Source organism: Carassius auratus, unplaced genomic scaffold (assembly GCF_003368295.1).
Source record: "Carassius auratus strain Wakin unplaced genomic scaffold, ASM336829v1 scaf_tig00040972, whole genome shotgun sequence".
Classification (NCBI taxonomy): Eukaryota; Metazoa; Chordata; class Actinopteri; order Cypriniformes; family Cyprinidae; genus Carassius; species Carassius auratus.
Window position 1 is genome coordinate 41,458 of NW_020526622.1, and position 20,930 is coordinate 62,387.

At 37.4% G+C, this 20,930-nt stretch overlaps 1 protein-coding gene across 1 annotated transcript in view; it reads right to left on the minus strand.

The window, feature by feature from the left end:
- Positions 1 to 1,737: 1,737 nt before the first annotated feature.
- LOC113084960 (RNA binding protein fox-1 homolog 3-like) overlaps positions 1,738 to 20,930 on the minus strand; it is a 67,318-nt gene continuing 48,125 nt past the window's right edge. The window contains exons 8-12 of the mRNA XM_026255040.1: positions 11,835 to 11,967; positions 11,166 to 11,205; positions 7,986 to 8,044; positions 5,785 to 5,863; positions 1,738 to 2,159 (exon numbers count right to left, since the gene is read on the minus strand). Of these exons, the coding sequence (XP_026110825.1) occupies positions 2,115 to 2,159; positions 5,785 to 5,863; positions 7,986 to 8,044; positions 11,166 to 11,205; positions 11,835 to 11,967 (356 nt within the window). The 3' untranslated portion in view covers positions 1,738 to 2,114. The remainder of the gene's footprint in view (positions 2,160 to 5,784; positions 5,864 to 7,985; positions 8,045 to 11,165; positions 11,206 to 11,834; positions 11,968 to 20,930) is intronic.

Consider the following 20,930-nt stretch of genomic DNA (forward strand, 5'->3'; position numbering starts at 1 on the left):
ATTCTTTATGCCTGACTGTATCTCGGTATGTTTATTAAGGTAAGACACTACAGGTGAACAGAGTAAATATTTGGGCTAATATATCACCCATACATACAGTACACAAAGAAAACTCTGTTGTATTATACGTTTTCAGAATTGTTTTGTTTAAAAATGCAAATAAAGCATTTTCTAATTAAATATGCACTAATTTGCAAAAATTGCAAAGAATAAATCTTAACACTGGATAAAACAAGATTTATTTATATTTTTCTTGATTTTTTGACATAGTAGTGTCAAAGGTTTTTACAGAAGGGATTTTTGATATATCTTTTTATCACTCTTTAAATCATAAAATACCACCAACAGGCAGAAAAAAAAAACATTTCCATTATGTTTTAAGAATAAAATGCAATATATATCGGTGCAAATGATATATGAACAAACCCTTCTATAAAAATCTTCAGAATATAGATAGAAATAAAAATAAAATTTGGTGTTCGCGAGTGCTGCTAAAGCGGAGAAACAAACTTATTTCGAAAAGTTATTTTGTAAGTGCTATTGATGAGGAAATACTGTCGAAGACAGAATATATTTTTTGCATGTTTTATAAAATAAAATGGTACATAAATATTTTTGAGTAATATATGAACAAATCCCTCAGTAAAAATCTTCAGAATATAGATAGGAATACAATTGTAAAGTTTTGTATATTTCAGTACTACTGAAATGGAGATAAACTAATTTGAGACAAGGTCCTTTAAATATATGTAATGTAATTGAAATCTACAGACATAAATAGTTATAGTGCAATAATGAAATCAAGTGAATGATGTATGAAAAACCCTCTATAAATACCTTAGGAATATAGATAGGAAGAAAACAGTTGGGTTATGTAAGTGCTACTGATGAAGAAAAACTGTCAACAGACAGGAAAAAAATGCACTTTCAGTTTTTAAAAAATAAAAAATAAAATGGTATACAAATCATTGTGAATGACTTATGAACAAATCCCCTCAGTAAAAATGTTCAGAATATAGATAGGAATAAAATTGTACAATTGTGTATATTTCAGTACTACTGAATTGGAGAAAAAACTTATTTCTGTGGAAACTTACTTTAAATATATGCATTGTAATTGAAATCTACACTTAATACTAAACTTAATAAAAAAAAAAAAAGAAAAAAAAAATATATATATATATAATTTTTTAAAAATAATAATAATTTAAATAAATTTAAATAGATAATTTAAATAGAAAATTCTTTGCACATCTCTTCAAGTCCCGCCAAGTTTCCTTGTATTTTCATGAATCTAATTATTTGTCCTTCTTTTGAAAATCCAGAAAATCATATTGCTCCCAAAGTCACTATGTTAACTTGTAAAATTACTTTATGTAATATTTCCATATATGAAATGATCTTTTAATCCTTATATGTTAATGCACAAGCACTCACACATTCATTCAGCATTAGTTAGCGTGAGTTAAATCTGTCCACTGTGTACAGAGGTAAATATGTTAGTGCAAACGTGAGAGAACACATGATGAGTCCTCTCATCTCTGAAACAACATGCATAGAAACCCTTAAAATAAAACCCCAGCAACTAAACAAGAACAGCTTATTCATACAGCAAACACACAGTTTCAGACCACAGAGAATAGAGTATGCTGGCAATATCTGGTATATATATATACGTATGTCTGTCTGGGGTGGTTTTGGATCCAAAGAAAAGTTGAAGAGAGTCCTGAGATATTGTCTCATGTCTGAATTCAGTCTAGCAGCTTATATACATAACAAAATTATTAATAATGAAAAACAATCATCTAAAGGACCACATGATAATTCACTTTCTTCCCATTTTAAAATGCTTTTTCAAACACTGTCCTTGCATTTGCAGACAAAACACAAATGAGAAAACAAATTTGACTTTAAAAAATCTGACATCAACTTCACATTTATGAGCTGCTCTTCTGATTTTCCCACTGATTTCCACAATGTCCACTTGAGAGAATGTTGTCGGGATGAGGTCATTGGGTGACCTGGAAGCATTTTTGATTGAAATCACACTCCGTGTAGCAGAAGGAGTCTAGTGGTTTTGTGTGTTAGTTTGAGTAATCAGTGGTTTAGTCTCTCTAGTAGGGTGTGAAGCGGCTGTAGCCTCCTCTGTACAGGCTCGCCTGCAACATCAAAGATGACAGAGCACCAATCAGAGTCAAGCTGGTGGTCACGGCAACGACGGAATTCCTGCTTCTCAAATTTCCTTCCTTTAGAATTCTGGCATTGTTATAAAGGAACAGTCCACTCAAAAAAGAACGCCAGTTTGTTTGTAGAAAAGTTTATTTTTCTTTTCTTTTTTTTCTTCTTCAGTAGAACAGTTTTGGATAAATATATAAAATTACATAACTCACCAATTGATTATCTGTATTAAATGTATTAAACTCCAAACAGCTGATTAAATACATGTTGCCACAATCCACCGACATTTTGTGTTTTGGCCTGTTTTGGTTTGTAAACTATGGAGCCCCGCACATGACATACAAGAAAAAATAAATAAATTGTGTGCACGATTTACTAATTAATTCCCTTGATGTACTAAAGCATACGCACGATTACTATTGCGTTCCCTCGATTTACTATTGCGTTCCCTCGAATCATGTGCACAATTTATAAATCGAGTGAATGCAATAGTAAATCAAGGGACAGTAGTGATCGTGTGCATGTTTTAGTACACTGAGGGAACGAATTAGTAAATCGTGGACATGATTTAGCCTTATATTTTTCCTGCGTGTCATGTGTGGGGCTCTGTAGTAAACAGAGCTAGAGCTTTGCATATTTCTCTCCTGATTCAGACAAGACGACCTTTTCACTAGGAGAGCAATATTATGGACTATTTTAGCCACTATTTTAGCAACTTTTCTCCTCACAAGTCATTAGCTGATTGACTGGAGTGGTGTGGATACTTGTGGATTATTGTGATGTTTTTATCGGCTGTTTGGACTCTCATTCACTGCAAAGGACCGATTGGTGAGCAAGTGATGTAATACTACTTTACTAATTTCTAAGACTAATAATTTCTCCAAATTTGTTTTCTTGAAGTAAAACACTCATCTAACATCTTAAGGCGGTCGAACACCAGACGAGAAGCGCTGCGTTGCGTCGCACCACATGTAGGACAACTCAAGGTATCGCACACCGGACGCACACATTCTATATGCACGAGCTCAATTTCGCAGCAAGATGGGTTAGTTTTAACTTAATCTATTATTATTATTTTAAATATATGATTTTAATTGATAAAAGCTGAGTTTTGAACGTTAATTAATGAAAAGAATCTGTGTTATAATTAATCTGTTATTGTTTTGTTGTATCTGTTGTCTAGGCAACTGTGCAGCCTGACTGAAAACGTAACCAAACACTTTGTAATGTTTTATTTGAATGAAACAAGTGTACTGTATTTTAGTTTCAGTTTCAGTTTATAACATCTGGGTTTTTTTAATATAAACTATGCAGATGGCGCTCTGTGGCGAGGCAGAAATTTGAACAGCGTTCTGAGTCGTAGCTGGGCACCGCGGACAGACACCGAATGGTGCCGCCGGTGTGTGTACACTCATAGAGAATAATGTGTTCGAATTTTAAAGACGTGGTGCTGCGCTGCGCTTCTCGTCTGGTGTGGGACCCCCTTTACATGTCCTGAAGATGAGAAAATGTTCAGCAGATGTACATTTTTGGGTGAACTATTCCTTTACCGGTTTGTGTGTGTGTGTGTGTGGGTGTTCACTAATGCTGATGAATTATGAGAACTGATTTAGAAAACTTCTCAAAACTTAAGTTAAATAATGGTGAGATCAAGGGGTCACGTGCTGCCCATGAAGGGTTCTGCATTCTTTTTGGAATCTCATTACGGAGTCACTAACTAGTTCCGTCTGGACGCATTGTGGCATCGGCTGACTTTGAACGCATTATAGACCTCAAACTACGGTGCATCAAATGAATTCCAATGGTGTTCAAAGGCACATACAATTATTCTTTTTAAAGTTTAGTGTGCAGAAAGCTTGCAGGCGTGGGAGCGAGTGATGATCTTCGAACACGCCCCGCGATACTGGACCATACGTGTAATTTACTCCAGAAATCATAGACCTTCAAAGGAAAATTCTCCCTAATTTAGGGGCGACCCAGCTCGCTGGTCTGGGTGGAAGCCTTCTGCAATTTCATGACGCTGGTAAAACCAGCAAAGAGAATTTAATGCAACCTCAGAGGAACTAATTATTAAAGGAATTTTAAAAGCGTAAAGCTCTCCCATCTTGTGCTGTTGCGTTAATCAGTTATGATGAAAGAGCCGAAAACCAAAGTGCTCTTTTTCTGACAGACGAGGGATCATTTGATTGCTCTGTAAATCAGAGTTCTCAGGTTCTTCTGCATCAGTACTCTCTCTCACACACACACACACATAGATAAATGGACAATTTGGGTCCGTTCCAAAACCTAGTGAACTCCAAAAATAGACAGCATTGTAAGATCATGTAAATTATATTTAATACAGTATTAGAATTTATTTTTATATTCAAGTTTTTATTGTCATTTTTTGTTGTTGTAATTTTATTAGTTTGTTTTAATTAGTTGTTAATTTAATTAGCTTTTTGTTTTCATTTTAATTTTAGTTAGTTGCCAATTCTTTACAAGTTTGTACCTTAATTCAACTTATTTCTCATAAAAATAATTTTATTTTTAGATTACAATTTTATTTTAAATATTGTGATTTAATTGTGACAAAATACTATGGCAGAGAACTTAGTTTTTGCAATTCATCCATGTGTGTGGTCCCAGAATGCATTGCAACAAAACATCCATCCACAATTGTGTAAGAAAATAATACTACAACGTAATATAACTGATGTTATATATAATTAAATAAATGAAAAAGGTCAGTCTAATTAGAAATGAATTATTAACACTTTTTAACATGTTGTGTCAAGTTATTAGTTCAACTTTGAAAAATGGTGCTCTCTCTAGCAGTTGTTAATGAAAGAGCCTTCTCTTTGGAAGCAGTAGACAGGTGGCTCACTATGTTTTGGAACGGAGCCACTGACGGGGCTTCTCGGCTTTGTGATGGGGTCATTTTTCTCACTGTTGATGAAGAAACAAGGAAGGAAATTTGCAGGGAAGCAGGAATTAAAGAAAAACGTACAGTCAGAGTCTTAATTAAGTAAATGAAGAGAGTCTCAAACAAAGCGTCTTAATTAATGAAAGCTTTTAGCTAGCAGCTGCACCGGGGAACTGTTTACTACTGCCTCTTTTTTCTATTTTCTTATTCTGTTTTAATGTGTTTTGCTGACGTCCTTGTCGTTGAGAAATTGCATGCATGCCGGAGTGCCAAACAAGAGTCTTTTTTTTTGTTCTGTCTGATAGAGAGAGGTGGTTGGAAATAAACCATCCTCTGACATCTCCTACCTTTAATCGAGTCTGTCCCACGGCACACTGCTGCATGCGTTACATGCTCGTTAATTTAGGGGAAACAGAGAGCAAACGACGCAGCGGAGAAGAGCTCTCCTAACTCTGACGGCCCATTAGTGCCTTCATCTTTGATGTTAGCTGCAAACGCTAGCTAAAAACAGACATTAACCAGCTGACTTCCTCTCGTCAGGGAGCATGTCATGGAAAAACGACTCACAGAAACACCTGCCACAAATGTGGTGGACAAAAAAGGTGGGAAACAGTTCTTAATACAATTCTGGCAAAGTGCGCAATACATTTGCGTGCTGTTTCTGACACTGTTTCACTGTTTGTAACAGTGGTTTATCTTACCATGGTCCCCACGCTGTAGGTGGCTGCCGGGGCGATGGTGTGGTGATATGGGTCAGTAGTTGCATAGACTCTCCCATAACTGCAGAAACATTAATCAGGAGATGCTTTAACACGTGCAAACACTCATTCACAACATGAAACAGCATTTACAATCTATTTTACTTCTGTAATGTCACTCAAATGTCTTATATGAGTCAAATATCGAAATTAAAATACACTTTACGCAACAAAACTATTCTCACCAAGTTAGAAGCTTCACCAGAATATTCTGACTTGGTGTGAATACTATACTAAAACCAAATAAATACCAATTAAAGTAAATAGAAATACCAAATTATAACAACCGGCATCACAAATGTAAAGCACCGGGTGCGCTACTGAGCAAGCTTACCATGTCAGAAAAGCCATACATATGGAGCTTGCTATGTGATGCAAATATCAGAAAAACCAGGTGCTATTTAAAAAAGTTTTTGAGGTCAAAAGATAGTATTGTGCATGAATATAAGTTTATTAATCAATAATATGCCCCTGTAATCAAAATGTGTGCACAAGAGAATAAAGGTTGTTGGTTCTTTACTGGAAACCGCAGTGAATTCTATCTTTTGTTTTTTTCCAGTGAGGGAGGCTGGAATTTCTACAGAAAGAAACTACAACAGAACTTTTAGACTTGAACGGGTTCATAGGGAGTCAAATTGTGTTAGCTTTTTTCTATTTTTATTTTTATTAAAATCTGCGTAAGAAAAACTTTCTGTCGAACGTCCCTCCTAACATATTTTTATTTTTCCAAGAAACAAATTCAGGTAAATGACAAGAACAGAGAAGAAACATTAAACATGAGCACAAAAGAATGAGTGAAAAGAGATAATGAGTGAGGGAAAGAAAGGTGAAAGAGGCAAGCGAGGTGCCGCAGGCTTGTGTTGCTGGTTTGGAACTAATCCTCCACAGGAAGGACAACACGTGTCATTTCCTTTCATTTATATATTGCACATTTTCCACTCTCTTCTGATTCTTCTCCACATACAGCTTGCAAATGAAGGTCTGCAGAGAGCAGATAAGAAAACACAAACCCTCGGCTGCGGGCAACAACTCCAGCAGACGAACGGAGGGCGAGAGAGAAAAGGCCAGCTTTACTGTAAGAGATATATACGCTTTAATGTCTGTGTGTGTGAAACCGGACGTTAATTGTGCTGACTCAGTCTGGATTGGCAAGAAACCTGCTTTGAAAGCATAACACTGACTTCAGCACAGCGCAAAACGTCATTTCATTCATCTTTGTAATCAGTATTATTATTTTGTGTTCCAGTAAAAATGGCTAAACATCCTTTAAAACAACAAACTTCTTTGCAAAGCAAAACTGTGTATTAAAACTGTGACTTGGTTTCTGGGACCGGTCTTAAATTAAGTTTATTTCTCTTCCTCATTAGCAAATTGCTGCTTCACTCAGACTTCCAATACAGACTGTGGCTGAATATCCTCTTTAGTGAAATAAAGTAGATGGAAAACTTAAATGAACGTTGTAGAAAAATAAGCTTAAGCACTAAAATGACTAAAACTGAAATAAATGTAAATTAAAGCTGAGAAGTATTTAAAAAGCAACAAAACAATAGAAATAACAAACACATACAGACTGAACAAATAAAAGCTAAAATATTAATATATAATATTAATATAGTAGTCAACATCTGAAGTGGATCAAAAAAAGATCATCAAAGTTGTCCTAAGACAAGAACGCATTTTGGTTTGAGTTTTTAGGACAACTTCAAATATATATATATATATATATAGATTTTTTTTTTACTAGTGTACATGACTATATTAACATGATACTGTTTTCAGGTCAGTTTAAACAAAAAAACTAAAATCTTGAAATAATAAAACATGTACTACTGCTATAGAGAGTGAGCAGTTGCATAAAAAAAGATGAATTTAATAATTAAAAACAATATATTAACTTCAACAGTATAGTACTGTTCATTATATATAAACAAGTAACCCAATAAAAAGCAATACGTTTTTGTAATCAGTGGTTATATACAAAAAAAAAAAAATCTATAAAACAAAAATTTAAATAAATACAAACTGAAGCTAAACAGAAAAAAAAAACGAACTGAAATTGTAATATGAAAAACTGAAAATGCATGCCAAAATAAATGTTTCTGTTGATATGTTATGCAACACTGCATGTGTGAATAAAGTCGAACCTGTCGCTGTACGCTGTAGCCGTTGCAGGCTGAGTATATCTGTACGCCGCATATCCACCCTGAAAACACAAAAACACAAAACAATCATTTATCGCTCACACCCCAACATTCATACAACACACACCTACTGTGAAATACTTCATCATCTGATGGCCTCTAAATGACCAACATGATGCTCCATGCCTTCTGTCGTCTGATTGATAGTTTAGACTTTTTTGCAAGTAAAAGGCCTTTTAGTATAATTATACAAATGTACATCTTCAGCTTGTGAATCACGTGTCTCTTTTGAGGAACAACATTTATTATCTCTCAACTATCATTGTATTGTATTGTATAAATCATATCATCATCTTACTAAGACATATTATTGGAGACATAGATTGACGACTGATATTTATATCGTTTTACGTAAGTAGGCCTATCTGTTATACAGTTATAAAGATCTCATTGGCTAACAAGCTATTAGAATTTTTAATCTCACTTTTTGTCCATTCCAATATCAGCATCAGCACAAAATTACATATTTTTGCTCAGTTTACATGAGTTTCCCCTCCTAATTTTCATTATCTCATACTATAATAGCCTACTCAACAATAACCACATATGCAAACTTTTGTGTAAAGTTTTAATAAACGGTTCCATTTTTAAAAATAACTTTATTATTTCATACGTCAGACTTTACAGGGTTAATTCTGCAGCCTAGTTTCTGTATAGCATCCTCAGAAGTGTGCGTATGATGCTTTCAGATGTCGTCTTTATAGGGTTTGAAACACATCTCTCTTGGTTCTTGCTGGTTTCTCCGGAAAACGGAGCAGATTCTGTAGATTTGTCGCTTGTATCATAATCAGCAGAGACTCTGAGGTGGAGTGGAGCTCATTTGTCTGTAGGCAGATCGCTAATAACACACATTAATCAGAGCGTCAGAAAGAGAACAGCCGCTGTTTTACATTCTCCGGCCCGACAAACACACAACGCCCATGAGCGAGAGCGACACGCCACTGGGGGGCGCTGCAACACGCGATAACACTGCTGATTTCTGTTTGAGATGCTGAGTGTGGAGGCTTACACTGATAATGTGTGCCGCATTTAAATCGGGCACGGAAAGTTTATTGAGTGGAGAATTTGAGACAGTCAGCACAGAACGGTTGGTGCGCTACTGAAACGAGCACACGGAGACTCTCCAACGCTACGGGAAGGGCTGGGTTTCCCATCACTCGGAAAACAATTTGAATCGGAAGAAGTTTGGGAGTGAAAGTAAAATGAAATCAGGTTAGAGGTTGAGCGGGGGATTGTGAGGTCATGTGACCCCTCCCCTGGGGACAGGAAGTGAAGAGGAGCAGGCGTGGTGAACTTCCTGCGGGACCGCACTGATTGGAGCCCCCGCCTGCGAACACACTGGGTAATAAATCAGACTGTCAGCACCTCCGGCCCAATACACAGAACATGGCTTTATCAGGACACTAAATATAACAGACCACACCGCTGAAGATGAGACGGGGGGAAGAATGAGAAGAGCCACGAGGAGAGAAGGGCAGAAGAGAAGAGAAATGGGGAAGAAACACAATAGACGAGAAAAGATAGAAAGGAAAAGAGAAAAGATAGGAACCGAAGTGAAAAGGAGTGAATCTTGAAGAGGAACAAAACAGACAAAAAGTGAAAAGAAAAAAGGAAGGAAAGAAAAGGAGAACCATGAAAGAAAATAAATATAAAAGAACATAAAAAAAGGAGAAAAGAAAAGAGAAAAAAGAAAAGAGGATAAGAGAAAAAATAGGAAGGGACAATGAAAAATAAATGAAAATAGAATAAAGGAGCAAATAAAATTAAAGAGAAACAATAGCATCAAAAAAAAAAAAAAAAAATCAGTATGTTCCTCACAGAGTCCCATTTGGATAAAATCAATTCACAAAATAAAAATAAAAATATATTAAAAATATGCAGTATTTCAAACTTTTTTTAAGGTAAGGAATGAACTGAGAGCAGAATGAAGAGTGAAAGAGAGATGGGTGATTGAGTTTGTCCTCCTGCGGGTCAGTGTGTCACTATCAGGGTGTGTGTGTGTGTGTGTGTCTGTGTGAGAGAGAGAGTGAATAGCAGCGCCGGCAAGAAGATGAATCCATTTATCTGAAGCTGCTTCACCTCTTCAGTGACTCACTGCAGAGCAACCACAAAACTCACACTACTGAGGGTTCACAGCCAACAATCAACAAACCACTACAACACACACACACACACACACACACATGCACCCACACACACTCACATCGTCCAGTTGAAGGTTAATTTTTTTTTTATCCATTTATTAGCTACAAAAAAATTATTTTACCCTTATTTTACCCACTTCATTGACACACAATGTAACTTTTTCGCAGTTTCTTCTTATTTTTACCATTTGTATTTGCTAATAAATGTAATTTATTTTATCATTCATTTCTTATTGTAAATCATTTTAATTGGCCACCAAATTTATTTTTTTTTTTTTCTCATTTTATTGCACACCAAATGCACCTTTTTGAGAGTTTATTCTTCTTTATTTTGACCAATTTTGTATTTAATTATCGTATATGTCCAACACTTATTTTCCCCCTTTTCTGGCCAGCAAATACCTTTTTCACCTTTTTCTTATTTTCCCCCATTTCATTGGCTGTAAAAAGTATTTTTGAATTCTCTGCTCTCAGTTATCCTCCTAACAGCACAAGCAGCAGATGCAAATAAACACTAAACTGGAGTCTAATTTGTTCTCTTTGAAGTCTCACCTCAGTGTTTTACCAACATACTGCTGTTTAAACAAGTCAAGTTTTCTATTCTTTTTGAACTCTTCAGGCCTGTAGCACTGAACTAAGGTCACGGGTTTGATTCCCAGTGAATGCACGAACTGATAAACGTATAGCTTGAATGCAACACAAGTTGCTTTGGAGAAACACTTCTGCCAAATGCAGGAGTGGTTTGAAAGCATGCTTGTGTGTGTGTGTGTGTGTGTGTGTGTGTGTGTGTGTGCTGAAGCTGGAGGACATAGAGAGCGCTTTGCTCATTTGCCAAACTCTGTGTTTATGGTGACTGAAGGGAATCTAGAATTGGGTTGTCAGGTTTCTTGGCAAAACTGAGGCATCTCTTAATCAATGCCAGAGATCCTGGACTGGAATTACACTCCGCTCTCATCCCTCAAGAAACAAAGTTACTCACGTAGATCTCTGCACCGTAGAATCCGTCCTGATACACCATCCTGTGAGACAGAGAAGAGACGACGAGAGCATTTCATTATCACACATACATGTACCACAAAACTTAAGTCTTAAGTGTAAATTTTTCAAAAATTTGATTCATACATTATCTGAAAGATGAATAAATAATATTTCCATTGATGTATGGTTTCTTAGGATAAGACAAAAGTTGGCTAAGATGAAACTATTTGAAAATCTGGAAACTGAGGGTGCAAAAAAACCTAAATACTGAGAAAATTACCTTCAAATATGTCCAAATGAAGTTATTAGCAATGCATATTACTGATAAGAAATTAAGTTTTGATATATTAAGGTAGGAAATAAAAAAAAATATATCTTCATTGAATATAATCTTTCCTTAATCTCCTAATGATTTTTGGCATAAAATAAATAAATGTAATTTTGACCCGTACAATGTATTTTTGGGTTATGCTACAAATATACCCCAGCGATTTAAGATTGTTTTGTGCTCCAGGGTCACTTATAAGCATCAAAACTGCTGCATCAGTGAGAAATAAGTGACTTCACGTCCAAATACAGCTGTCAATTGATTATTTTTTAATTGCATTAATGATGTATCAGTTGATGTAATTACTATGGCACGGATCAGTATTTGCTGAGAAAGACTCACGCGCCGTACGCTGGGATGGGTGGAGGAGGAGGAGCTGTGCGGAAGGTGTTGTAAATGGCCCGGCCTCTCCCCCGCAGGTGAGCGCCTCTGTACGCCACCGCTGCTCCTGCCGCGGGATACGGGAAACCCGTCACTGCGCACACACACACACACACACACACACACACAGGGAGCGTTTATAAGGAAACACAGGGCAGTAGATGAGGTGCATGTGTCTCTATCACACAGTGAGGCTTATAAAGACGACCGGATTGCTGTTAGAATCAGTCATTGAAATTACATACTGTTCTCTGTTTATGCTGCGCCGGCGTCCGTGTCATGTGATATATGTAAATGAAGCTGATAATGAGCAGGCGATAGGCTACACTGCCTCAATAAAAACACATTCATCAAACCAGCTGACATGCTGTGGCACAAAACACCAGAAAAAAAAAAAAAAATCTCAGAAGAGCAGAAAGAGAGAGAGACATAAGAACACAGAGAGTCAGTGAGGGGATGGTTAGTCTGGTAAGCAGCCGCTCAGCTGTTTAATGCTGGTTATTGTGAAGAGTTGCAGTGAGTAATCCACACACAGGGGAATAGACACAGATTCATCAAATCAACAGCAAGTGCTTCATTATGTCCTTAATGTGCCGAGAAACAATCAGAGAGCTCATCTCCACTCATTAAAACACTTCAGACCGGATCAGACCGGACTATACGAGAGCTTAAAGAGAGAGATCTGAAGAAAAATCAACATTGTGTCATCACTGACTGCTTTAGGGGCTTTTATTTGCTTTTAGGAGCTTAAAAGTGTGCATTCAAGTGTGTGTGTGTGTGTGTGTGTGTGTGTGTGTGTGTGTGTGTGTGTAACTTTTAAAAGCTTTATACTATTTAAACATTTTTGTAAGAATTATAACTTTTTATGTAACAGAAATAATATAATTAGGTTTTGATTATATAATTATTGTGACGACCTGGGTATTCATTGGGTTTTTTTCCAGTAGAAGTCGGATGACTCCGCCCCCCGTAACCTGGTTGCATCCGTGACACCTGTGCCCAATTTCCCTTGCCTCTTTATAAGAAGCAAGCTTGATGGCAGAAGAGCGGGCGGCCAACTTGATTGTTTTTCGTTATAGTTTGATGTTTCTTTTTGCACACATCACGAGACCACACCACAGGATACTACATTCTTGCCCATGCCTTTAGGATGCCGTTACTGACTTTGAATACTATCTTAAGACGTTTTGGTTGATCTAAATAAAACGTTTTTTTTTGTGAATTGGCTTTCTTATGTCCCAGTTTTTGTTGCGTCCCCTTTTGAGTCACGGGACGTAACAAATGGGGGCTCGTCCGTTCTTAGGCTAATTCTATGCCTTAGTTGAACATGTTTGATTATTTGGATTGTTTTGTTGTTTTCTATTCCTTTAAAGGGGATTGGAAATTATTTGGTCGTGACGTTTGGGGGATCCCAATTTGAATAATTACGTCATGATAGCTGCTTTGGGACATCTGAAAGCGTTTGGTGTAGCTAGTTGTTTGGTCGTCGTTTGAATCCTCCGACTGGTAAGTTTCCTTTGTGCAATAGTGTTTGTTTTGACTTGGAATTTATCCCTGGTAGGTTTAGCGGTGTGTTTCCTTTGAAACATATCGGGTTTTGTTATTTTTGTAGTGTTGTGGTGAACGCGGGTAGTAGCAGTTGTCTCGGGAGCATTTCCATGGTGTTGAGAATTGTCGCTGGTTTAACCAGTTGCAGTTCCACCCACTGGGCTTGTGTGCTTAATTTCCCCCCGCCAGTATCCACATGAAGATTTAGGTTTTAGTTAAGTAGGTAGATTTTTGAGGGTTAGATAGTGGGCTAATTTCCAAGTATTTGATTGCACATTTGAATACTTTCAGTCTGTGGTTTATTTGCTTATGGCTGATATTGACCAGTTTGTTGAATCGCCGTCGCACGAGTTGTTAAATAAATGTACAAAAGAACAACTTTTGAAAATCGCTGAATATTATGAAGTAAAACTTAGCGATAAGAGAATAAAAGAAAGTAGTATTAAAACTGAGCTGAAGAATAAACTGGTTGATAAGAAAGTTCTGACAGCTGAAATGAGTGAAAGTGACCAGCATGTAAAAAGTTTGACTACACAGTCTGCTTTAACTTTTGACCAGCAAAAAGAGTTATTATTGTTACAAATGGAACATGAGAAAATAAAGCAGAAATCGGAGCGTGATAAAATAGAATTGGATAAAGCAAGGATGGACTTGCAGTATTTAAAGCTGAAGCTCATTGAAGAAGGTAAAGTTGGTGACGTTGGGTCAATTGTTGGTCAGAGTGAGAAGTTTCCACTGAATCAAAGCTTAAAACTTGTTCCTAAATTTAATGAGGTTGATCCGGATGTTTTTTTTACTATGTTTGAACGTGTTGCGGTGTTACAAGGTTGGTCTAAAACCGATTGTGTTCTGTTACTACAGAGTGTATTGGTCGGTAAGGCGCAGTTAGCTTTTGCTGCTTTGAGTACAGATGACTGTAGAGATTATGAAACCGTTAAATTCGCAGTTTTGAAAGCATATGAGTGTGTACCAGAAACATATAGACAACGTTTTAGGTCTTGTAAAAAGGAGCAAGGACAGACTCATTTGGAGTTTGTGCAAGATTTAAGACGACATGTTACTCGTTGGTGTGCGTCGCTAAAGGCCAAAACATTTGAGGAACTGCTGGAATTGATTATAGTTGAACAGTTTAAACTTTCAGTTTCTGATCCAATTGCGATGTATATCAGTGAGCACAAAATTGAGTCTCCTGAGGCGGCAGCATTGTTGGCTGATGACTTTGTGCTCACTCATAAAAACACTGCTGCTGATTGGAGAACACGTGAAGTTGCCGCGAATCGTGTTACATATGCTGGTTATCAGGGTGGATACTTTTCTTCAGGGAAGTTTGATTCGTCTAAAATATGTAATTACTGTCGGGGAAAAGGCCATTGGAAAGGGGACTGCCCTATACTTAAAGAGAAAAATAAACAGATTGACGTAAATAAGTTTAAGCCTGCTGCAGTGGCAAATTCTGTTCATTCTAGTGGTGCTGAGTCTGAGGATAAACGGTTTAATGATTATTTGTCCACTTATGCTCCTTTTATTACAGAAGGTCGAGTGTCATTGTCAGATGGAGTTGAAGTTCCTGTCAGAATTCTACGTGACACAGGTGCTATGGATTCTTTCATTTTAGAGTCCATTTTGCCGTTTTCAGTGCAATCTGAAACTGGTAATAGTGTTTTAGTTCGAGTTCGTGTTGGAGGTTGCACACGAAAAGTCGGGGCATTCTGGGGTGCGTAAGACCTATGATCGTGTTTTGCAGTATTTTTTTTGGCCACATCTAAAGAGCCATATTTCAATCTATATACGGTCATGTCACGTTTGTCAGGTAACCAGTAAGCCAAATCAAAAACTGAAACCAGCTCCATTACATCCGATTTCTGCTGATTGTAATCCCTTTGAACATCTTATAGTTGATTGCGTGGGCCCTATGCCACCTTCAAAATCGGGAAGCAAATATTTGCTTACGGTCATGTGTTTGGCTACACGTTTTCCTTCAGCCTATCCATTGCGAACAATTACATCGCGGTCAATTGTAAGAGCTTTGTCACAATTTATGTCATTTTTTGGCATTCCTAAAATCATTCAAAGTGATCAGGGTACTAACCTTACCTCTCATCTCTTCCAACAGGTTTTAAAACAGCTTAAAATCAAACATAATCTTGCTAGTGTGCATCATCCGCAAAGCCAGGGAGCGTTGGAGAGATTTCATCAAACGTTGAAATCTCTTCTTCGTGCTTATTGTGTGCAGTTGGACAGAGATTGGGAGGAGGGTTTGCCCTGGTTACTACTGGCTGCACGTGGGGTTGTGCACGAAAGCACTGGGTTTAGTCCCAATGATTTAGTTTTCGGTCATAAAGTTCGTGGGCTTGTGGGAGTGTTACAAAGTTCCGTCAAAATTTCTGACTCACCGAAAAATCTGTTGTCGTACGTTTATGGGTTTAGACAGAGGTTAATTGAGGCTAGAGCATTGGCCAGAGTTCAACAAAAAAAACAACAGGCAGGCATGAAACGGTTGTATGATCGCCAGGTGGAATGTCGTGTTTTTGAGCCAGGAGACCAAGTTCTTGTGTCACGTCTTTTGCCATCTTCTCCTTTTGAGGCAAAATTTGAAGGCCCGTATGTGGTGAAGCGTAAATTGAGTGATGAAAATTATGAGATTTTCACTCCGTCTCGGAGAAAGTTAACTCAATTATATCATGTGAATTTACTGAAACCATATTATGAGAAGTCTAATGGGGAAGTAAACCCTGTTTGTTCTGCTCTCCTTGCTGTTTCAGGTGTTGGAGCTGGATTTTGCTCAGGGCAAATGGAGAATGAGGGTAAAGAACCAGATGATGGTATTTTACGTGGACGTTTAAATAATTCTGAGTCTTTGGAAAGGTTAAACGATGATCTGGTCCACTTGTCTCCTTCGCAGGTGGCGGAGTTGAGTGCACTTTTGCGGAGTTTCCCTGGGTTGTTTGGAGATACGCCGTCTCGAACAGATTGGGTTGAGCATGATATTGATGTGGGTAATGCTTCCCCTGTCAGACAGCGTTATTATCGTGTGTCACCAGAAAAAAGAGATTTGATGGAAGCAGAGATTAGGTATATGCAAGAAAATGATATTGCAGTTTCTTCGTGTTCCAACTGGGCGTCTCCATGTCTATTAGTAGGAAAACCTGATGGGTCTGTAAGGTTTTGTACAGACTTTCGAAAGGTAAACGCTGTGACAAAGCCTGATTGTTTTCCACTCCCTCGGGTGGACGATTGTGTTGACCAGGTAGGCTCAGCTAGGTATGTAACTAAACTTGACCTGCTAAGAGGTTACTGGCAGGTGCCTTTGACTCAGCGAGCTCAAGAAATCTCTTCCTTCATTACTCCATCAGGTCTTTACTCCTATAAAGTAATGAGTTTTGGGCTTAGAAATGCTCCTGCCACCTTTCAACGCCTGATGAATCGTGTGGTATCAGGCCTTGAGGGGTGTGCTGTGTATTTAGATGATCTGGTTGTCTTCAGTGACAGTTGGGATTTGCACTTACAACGTCTGCCTGCAGTTTTGATGCGCCTTTCGGAAGCTAGCTTGACTGTGAATTTAGCCAAGTGTGATTTTGCTCGGGCCACTGTGACATACTTGGGTAAAGTGGTCGGAAGTGGTGAAGTTCGACCATTAAATGCAAAAGTTCAAGCTATTCAAGAATACTCTGCGCCTACTACCAAAAGAGAGCTTATGCGTTTTTTGGGTTTAGTGGGTTATTATCGTTCCTTTTGCTGTAACTTTTCGTCAGTTGTTGCATCACTTACCGATCTTTTGAAAACCAAAACAAAGTTCATATGGTCGTCAAATTGTGCGCTAGCGTTTGAAAATGTTAAGTCTCTATTGTGTTCGTCTTCTGTCCTTGCGGCTCCTTGCTTTGAAAGGTCCTTTTCTTTGCAGGTTGACGCAAGTCAGGTTGGAGCTGGAGCTGTTCTCCAACAGTCTGATGAACAGGGGGTTGTTCGGCCTGTCAGCTTCTTTTCGCGCAAGTTTAACTCATACCAGCTAAATTATTCCGTGGTGGAAAAGGAGGCTCTAGCATTGATTTGGGCGTTACAGCATTTTGACATCTATGTTGGCTCAAGTCAACCTGTTGTTATTTATACAGACCACAACCCCTTGACGTTTTTAAATTCTCTTCACTGTCCTAACCAAAGGCTGATACGTTGGTCTTTGTTTCTTCAGGCTTATTGCCTTGATATTAAGCACATTAGAGGGTCTGAAAACGTTGTGGCAGACGCACTGTCACGTTCCCCTATGAATGATGCTTAAGTTGGTGTGTAAAAAAAAAAAAAAAAAAAAAAAAAAAAAAAAAAACACTATTTTGGCTCTGGTTGCTGTCTTTGGTACTTAATTTTTTTCTTTTCTGTATGGTGTTTGTTTTAGTTTTAATTGTTTGTTTGTTTGCAGGGATTCTTAACAGATCCCTGTTCTAAGGGGAGGAGTGTGACGACCTGGGTATTCATTGGGTTTTTTTCCAGTAGAAGTCGGATGACTCCGCCCCCCGTAACCTGGTTGCATCCGTGACACCTGTGCCCAATTTCCCTTGCCTCTTTATAAGAAGCAAGCTTGATGGCAGAAGAGCGGGCGGCCAACTTGATTGTTTTTCGTTATAGTTTGATGTTTCTTTTTGCACACATCACGAGACCACACCACAGGATACTACATTCTTGCCCATGCCTTTAGGATGCCGTTACTGACTTTGAATACTATCTTAAGACGTTTTGGTTGATCTAAATAAAACGTTTTTTTTTGTGAATTGGCTTTCTTATGTCCCAGTTTTTGTTGCGTCCCCTTTTGAGTCATTCTTGAGAAAGAATTTTGCATTGTAGTATTATTATGTATTTTTATATACTTATACTAATTTTGATACTTTTTTTATATATTTTATATATTTAAATTACTAATATCATATATTCAAAACAATTAAACTATTGAAATACTATATAAACTGTATAATTATACAAATGCATATCTTTACAATTTGTTATATACTTTTATAAATATTTTACTTTTTATACTAATAATTATTTTTGTTTTGTATTTAATATTTAAGTTACTAACAAAATAGAATTTAGAACAAGGCAGCGGATATTTACACTAAATTTACACACACACACAAAAAGCTATAGATACCATAAATAAGTCCATGTATAGTACCATAAAATGTTCATCCAATCAAATTATTCAGTCGAGCGATTACGATTACGGTTGTCCTACCTGTCTGTCAGTGTATGTATTTGCACCTCTGGAAACTGTTAGCGCAGACATGATACAATATCGGCATGTTCATTACACTATTGCCATTGTACTAACATGTACTTATAATGTACTTATCTAAGAAAGTTCTGGTAATACAAGGTAACTACATGGGGTAGGGTTAGGTTTAGGGGTAGGTTCAGGGTTAGTACCTAGTTATTACATAGTTATTGTAATCACTATAATAAGTACATAGTATGTACATGAGGAACAGGACTGTAAAATAAAGTGCTACTGCAATTCCAACTGAGAATGGAAGGTGTTATTACTGTAATATTATACACTTTGTACGTTAATGTTTTCTCAGCTGGGAATAAGACATGAGGTAATCTGATAGCGTGTCGCTGGTTAGTCTGGTTACTCCTTTGAAGGAAATCCTGATATAGAAAACCCCTTCTATCACTGTGAGAGCTGCTATTCTTCTCTTGTTAAAGTCATCTGAAAAGATCTTTAGCAATCACTGCAGCGGTTACTCTCTGAGCTCATTACCTCACACTCATCACTCATAATACTGCAAAATATACACACCTCTCAATAAAACACATGCATGTGACAGCAAAACACGCGTACACACATACAAACACAAACACACACACACACAAGTGAAACTGCACTTTACTGTAACAAACACAGATATGACCAGAGACTGTCCAACTACAAAACCATGCAAAAGGCACCATAAAAGCATACTAGGAGTATCTTAAAAATAATATCCTAGTATTAAATATGTTTCTAAGGATAAAGTATTTTTTATTTAAATATACAATTACATATCTATGCTTGCAATTATTTATGCTATGTACCTACATAATTATATAACTATATAAAACAGTATATATGACTTGGTAGATGCCACTTTTAAGTGCAAAAACATCTGAGTGCAGTGAAATCCACATGTAAGTGTGATTGAGGGGGCCTAAAAAAACAACAACAACAACAAACTAACAAATAAATAAAGTATTGATTGTTTGGAAGGGATGGATGAGCGAGTGTAAATGATGATTTTTTTCTTCTGGTGATGGAAACTCTTTCCTGAGCATGTTAGCGTCTGCAGGCTTACAGCCAACCGCTGAACATGTGCTGATGTTTAGTCCGGATAAAGTGTGTCTCAGCAGCAGACGAGGAAACACACACCCCTGAGAGGAGGCGCAGTGTTTAAAGGGTCAAGTGTAACGGCAGAGATCTGAGATGGACCCTGAACTTCCTCCCGATTAAACCATAGCGGCTTGTCTCATCAGTAAACGGAGAGAAACCCCCGTGAGTGTGTGTGTGTGTGTGTGTGTGTGTGTGTGTGCTGGCAGCATCACTCACTCCAGCGCTCTCGTTCTGTTAGACGACTGAAAGCTAATCTGAGACACACGCAAAGTCCACCAATAGTACAGAGACCCACAATCTGATAAGATAAGAAAGAGTTAATACCTATAAATACCTGGGCATATGGCTTGATGAAAGGTTGGGTTTTAATATTCATATTGAAAATCTCTTAAAAAACCTCAGACCCAGATTGGGGTTTCTTTGTCTTTTAAAGAAATGTCTTCCTTTTGAAGCAAAAAAGAGCATTATTCAAAGCTGTTTTGTTTCTGTGCTGGACTATGGCGATGCGATTTAAATGTATGCTAATGTATCTTCACTAAAAAAAGTAAAACTGATTGTATATACCATGCTGCAATAGGATTTGTGACTAATGCTTCTACACGTACCCATCAGTGTACTTTGTTTGATTTGGTTGGCTGGCCCTCCATGCATCAGAGGAGAAAAATGCATATGCTGATGTTTATTGTCAAAGCTCTAACAGGTAAACTGCCTTTGTATATCTGTAGTCTCTTATCTAATTGTTCTGGTAGTTATAAAACTAGATCGTCCTTTAAATTACTTTTAACTGTGTCTAGATCATACTCTGAGTTTGACTTCTGAAAAAGTTAAAATCAATTATTTGTATGTACCATTATAAGGACCGCTGTAACATTTTTATAGTACCATAACTAATTGTGGAACTACTCACTTTTGGGCGTTTTCGCACCATCGCAACTAGGTGCGATTTTAGTAGCGGACTGCCTTTTTCAAGAACCAAATTAGCTCCTTCTCTGGAGCGGGGTCTAAGCAGCACAACCGGTACTACACGTGACATAAGTAGACATTTATTGGCCAGACGAGTTCGAAAATGCCCTGACCAGCCATGATTTAAGACGCAGTGTAACATACTGTAAACATTGAGTCAATTTATTTCGCAAGTATGGTGAACAGAGATA